At 36.6% G+C, this 5154-nt stretch overlaps 2 protein-coding genes across 3 annotated transcripts in view; one reads left to right on the top strand and one right to left on the bottom strand.

Moving 5' to 3' along the window:
- The window catches only part of LOC108751461 (NAD-dependent protein deacetylase sirtuin-1), an 8872-nt gene extending 7437 nt beyond the window's left edge, over positions 1 to 1435 (bottom strand). The window contains exon 1 of the mRNA XM_018491679.1: positions 1196 to 1435. Coding sequence (XP_018347181.1) covers positions 1196 to 1346 — 151 coding nt within the window. The 5' untranslated portion in view covers positions 1347 to 1435. The remainder of the gene's footprint in view (positions 1 to 1195) is intronic.
- A 292-nt stretch (positions 1436 to 1727) lies between these two features.
- Positions 1728 to 4211, top strand: LOC108751462 (NEDD8-activating enzyme E1 catalytic subunit). Of its 2 annotated transcripts, none has more exons than XM_018491680.1 (5): positions 1728 to 1788; positions 1984 to 2260; positions 2516 to 2876; positions 3004 to 3333; positions 3756 to 4211. In XM_018491680.1, exons 2-5 carry the CDS (start codon positions 2013 to 2015, stop codon positions 4137 to 4139), a joined length of 1323 nt encoding a protein of 440 aa, XP_018347182.1. In that variant the 5' UTR covers positions 1728 to 1788; positions 1984 to 2012; the 3' UTR covers positions 4140 to 4211. The 2 variants fall into 2 exon arrangements, with proteins under 2 accessions (XP_018347182.1, XP_018347184.1); XM_018491682.1 differs by having other exon boundaries at positions 1764 to 1792.
- The last annotated feature ends 943 nt before the right edge of the window (positions 4212 to 5154 follow it).

The following is a 5154-nucleotide window of genomic DNA, read 5'->3' as shown; positions in this document are numbered from 1 at the left end:
CGCGTGCGCGCGCGATACATACTTTTTAATAAAAGAAATGCTATACGTATCCAACGTTGAGTGCAGAAAGAAAATGAGAAATTTGATATTTAAGTTTTTTATTTAATAGACAAGTATTTCAAAAATATTAAAAATGTCATATTTAAATTCTCAAAAGTAGTTCGACAATAATAAGATTAGAAACAAGAGTGTAAAAGTAGTTACGTTTTGTTAGTTTTTTCATTGGTACTAAAAGATTTTAAAAAATGACTCGTTCTCTCTCTCTGAACTCACCGATTCAATTATAAATGTGAAAACTGTAAAAGATAAATAAATTAGTTTTTTATATTATTGTACGATTATAAAGTTGTTACTGAAGTATGTAATTAGAAAAATGCAATTTCTGCATGCAGATATTATTTTGCGTCAAAATGATATTCAAACAAATATCCCGTTTACATTCCGACTCTCGAGGAAATGCTAGGAGCACGAGAGCGATATATGAAATCTGTAAAGATACAAGTGTATCCAATTTGTTCCAATATCCAATTATCTATCTCATTTCAAATGCAGAAAAAAAAATATATATATATAAGTAGATACGAAGAAGCCATCTCGTATTTACATTCGCGAAATACTGCCAACAGACAAAGCAGCCGAAAAGGCCGGATATGTATGTATATGTGTGACATGGCATGTACACGTACACACACGCGCGCGCGCGCGCACACACACACACACACACACACGTATTTGTTATACGCATGTAGTACAAAGCGCGGCTAAAAAGGAGCAAGTCCGTGCGAACGCCATCTGTGAATGCTGCAGAGGAGCGTTAGCACCAGTTAGCATTCTGAGAAATATCCCGATATGATCGATCGACGCCCACTATTCCACAATATATCGAGACTAGAAAAATGTCGAGATTAAAAAGCGGAAAAAAGGATAGAGAATAAAAATATATTAGTCGCGCTAGATCAGTTCAGAAGGGATATACTCGGCCGATAGGTCGATCGCAACGAGAAAATGCGATTACATGGAATTGCGACGCGATCATTCAAGACTGTCATGGCGGCCGTAGATGGCCGTGTAGCGAACGAGAGACGCGGAAGACGTTGGCGAAAAGGCGGTGAATCGCCGCCATCTTGGACGCGAGGCACCCGCGAATTTCGTGGTATTGCGGGCGATCGCGCGGCTTTCCAGCGTATTTCGATACCTTCGAGATCGTCGTGTGGGCTGTTGTGTGAAGTCTCGCCGCGCTGCGGATCCGCCAAAGCTACGCTGATGCTCCCGTGATCTCTGCCGCCGTCGACCTTACGACGCTTCACCGGGGACGAATATTCCAGCAGCTCCGAGCTCGACGCCATATTCGACAGCAATGCCCAAGCAATGCATGCAACGCATAGTGCGATGCTCTTCGGACCTCGCCTTGTCCCCGTCCCCCCAGAGGTCGCCCCGCCGTCCCGTAACTTCGTCCTGTTCTCCCCCACCCTTCCACCCTATCTGACGCCATTCCCTTCCCTTCTCTTCTTTTCCTCTTTTCCCCTTTTCCCCTTTTCCCCTGCACCTTCAAACACTTCCAACACACTCTCAAGTCTGAACACAGCATAGTTTCTGCCATTTCTAGTAGCTTCCGTGTAGTGGTGCCTAGATATATGTGTGCGTCATTGGTTAAAACTTTCTAGAGAAATACAGCAATTCCCTATCGAATAGCGAATAAATATAAGGATTATAGAGGTTATAAATCGACCGTGCTTTGGTGCTTATGACTGCCGTCATCGAGAAAGGGAAACTGTCAACGAAGAAATTGCAAGTATTTAATATGTAATTTGTTTGCTACTTGTGAAAAACGGAGGAATAATATATTTTATAAGAGGCGGGAAGAAAGAGATATTGAAGAAAAGAAGGAAAATATATTAACGAAGCATCCTTCTTGATTCTTCAGCATCGAGCGAACCACGAGTTGGATCACTTGGAATGAAACTTGCTTTTTTCCGATTCTAGGCCGAAGCTCGTACAATCGAGCGACAATAATGAGCTTCGATCACATGCAAAGGCGATGGAGCAGTTTACGGAAAGTGCTGGAGAGATCAGGCCCATTTTGCCGGCCGGACTTTCAGCCGTCTCCTGAAAATCTGCAGATGCTCGTGGATCACTGTAAAGTACTTGTTGTCGGTGCCGGCGGTCTGGGATGTGAGTTGCTTAAGAATCTTGCCCTGATGGGATTCAGACACCTTCATGTAATCGACATGGACACGATCGAGTTGTCTAACCTCAATCGGTAGGTGAGGTTACAAAAGATTTATACATGTGTATACATATATATATATATAAACAAAACACACACACACACACACACACACACACACATATATTGTGATGCTATGTAATCTAATTTGTAAGGACTAGTAGTAGATATCGTGTCAAGATTCTCTTCCTTGAACCTGTAACAAAAATAATATGACAGAACTTGTAATATTTTATTAAAAGTTTATTTAAAGCAAACAATTTTGTTTGTATGCTTTAAATATTACAGACAGTTTTTATTTCGTCATAAAGACATTGGATCTTATAAGGCAGAGGTAGCTGCAAAGTACATTAACACTAGAGTTCCCGGATGTAATGTGATTCCACACAATTGTGAGATACAAACTAAAAGCGAGGCCTTCTTCCAACAGTTCCACATGGTTATCTGTGGATTAGATTCAATTGTCGCGAGAAGATGGCTCAATGGTATGTTAATGTCTTTGCTTGTTTATGAAAATGGTGAGTTAGATCAGGCCAGCGTGATACCTATGATCGATGGTGGAACCGAGGGTTTCAAGGGAAATGTTCGAGTTATATTACCCGGTATGAGCCCTTGCATTGAGTGTACCTTGGATTTTTACCCACCGCAAGTGAGTACAGTCTTCAATTAATTTCTCAAGATTCAATATTATTAACAGTCTAGTTGACAGTCTATTTTATATATTTAACATTAACAGACTGTTTTATATATTTGAAACTTGTTTGTACCTCACATAGGTCACGTATCCTTTATGTACGATAGCCAATACTCCACGTTTGCCGGAACATTGTATAGAATATGTCAAGGTAATTCAATGGCCGAAGGAAAATCCATTTGACTGTGCTATCGATGGGGATGATCCCCAGCATATAAACTGGATTTACGAAAAGTCAAATGACAGAGCAGCACAATTCGGTATACAGGGTTTGACATACAGACTTGTACAGGGTGTCATTAAAAACATTATACCAGCAGTAGCATCAACAAACGCTGTTATCGCCGCTGCATGCGCGACAGAAGCATTTAAACTTGCAACTAGTTGTAGCGCGTCCTTAAATAATTACATGGTAATTACACATGATAAATCAACAATATAGTAATGCTTTGTTGTACGCAAAAGAATATATATATAGGACTATGAAGATTAGAATTCAATCAAGACAAAACAATAAGATTAAAGTTATTCAATTGATTAAATTCTACACGCGCGCACGCATACACATATAGTTTCCAATTTATATATATATATATATATATATATATATATATATATAGAAGCGCGTGTATAATTTAATCAATTGGATAACTTTAATCTTATCGTTTTGTCTTGATTGAATTCTAATCTTCACAGTCCTTGATCTTTTCAATTTGATAATAAAATTAGGATATTCATGCATTCTATTTTTCGTCGGAAGCACAAAACTGGACCGTATTTATATTAATAGCAATCTCGACAAGGTAAAACAAAATACACACATTTCACTTTCAGGTGCTTAACGATCTAGATGGAGTTTATACGTACACTTTCGAGGTAGAGAGAAAAGTAAATTGCTTGGCGTGTAGTCAAGTACCACGAGAGATTGAAATTAAAGATTCAAAATATAAATTACAGAATTTAATAGATCTTCTTTGTGAGCGGCCAGATCTGCAAATGAAAAATCCTGCTATTACGGCTATAATAGAGGGCAAATATAAAACTCTGTACATGCAAATGGTAGCGAGCATTGAAGAGAAAACTCGCGAGAATTTGTCCAAGACTTTGATCGAATTAGGTTTAAAAGATGGTACTGAAATAAATGTTGCCGATGTTACGACTCCAAGTACAATTACTTTAAAACTGAAATTTCCACAGGACAATTGCGCAAGTCAATAATACCTACCTGAGAATTTACTTTTCAAGCATCCATTTTTCATACATTGTGTATTTCTGCTGTTCAAATTCAAAAAGTGAAAATAAATATATAATAAAGTATAATAAAAATTGCTTGTACAATTGCACGTTATTCTATGTTTTTATCACTGCAATATTTCATTGCGGTTGTCAACATCATTGACGTTTGGTAATTGGTATTAGTGACTTTAGTATTTTTTTTTCTTTTTAACGCAAAACGTACAGTGTTTCAAAATTCTCGGAAATATCTTTAGTGATAAAATGTTTGACTAATCCAGTTTTCTTTAAGTTTGAGGCATTAATCATTCTTAATAAATGACTAAAAAAGAAAAGTTTTTCTAAAACTAACTTTAACGAATCAAATAAATGAAACTATATCTTGTGCATTTAATTTTAGACGGAGTTTAAGAAAATATTAAATATGTTTGACAGATATAGTTGCAAAGATACGTAATTAAAAAAATTAAAAACTAAACGATGATGACTTTCCTTATTATTAAGAAAAAATCGAGCAAGTTGGTTAAAAAATCCATTATTAAAAGAACGAGGATCCGATATGTATAATTTTGAAACATAATACATATATATAACGTAATAAAAAAAAACATCATTATCTGTAAAGCTGGATTAGAATCTTGCTACCATATTGGCTGTTTGCAGTTAGTGCCAGTTATTGCCAATATTGAAGCCAATATAGTGACAAAATTGTAATTCAGCTAGCAATCAAACAGGAAAACAGGCAGCGTGTGCCACCGGCTTTAGTCATAAATACTTAATATTTAAACAATAAAAAACACGACTTAAATACTATTCTATATTTCTGTACTTACATCGTCTCTCACTTTGAGATCATATGTCGTAGCAAAATTATGTCAACAAGGGATAATTTATAAAATACGGTATGTATAATTATAAATTCAAATTCATAAAATCGTTTTTTTTTTTCCTTTGCTTTTCTACAAATATGTAATGCTTTGCAAATTACACATACTTAACT

Source organism: Trachymyrmex septentrionalis, unplaced genomic scaffold, assembly GCF_001594115.1.
Source record: "Trachymyrmex septentrionalis isolate Tsep2-gDNA-1 unplaced genomic scaffold, Tsep1.0 scaffold44, whole genome shotgun sequence".
NCBI lineage: Eukaryota > Metazoa > Arthropoda > Insecta > Hymenoptera > Formicidae > Trachymyrmex > Trachymyrmex septentrionalis.
The sequence above is the reverse complement of the archived record's forward strand: the minus strand, read 5'-3'. Positions and strand labels throughout refer to the sequence as shown.

Bases quoted from the DNA above. Each gene is read 5' to 3' on its own strand.
- LOC108751462 (XM_018491680.1), top strand. From the start codon at position 2,013: ATGAGCTTCGATCACATGCAAAGGCGATGGAGCAGTTTACGGAAAGTG. The intron at 2,877-3,003 runs GTGAGTACAGTC...TACCTCACATAG, and splicing joins TGGATTTTTACCCACCGCAA to GTCACGTATCCTTTATGTAC. The intron at 3,334-3,755 runs GTAATTACACAT...TTTCACTTTCAG, and splicing joins CGTCCTTAAATAATTACATG to GTGCTTAACGATCTAGATGG.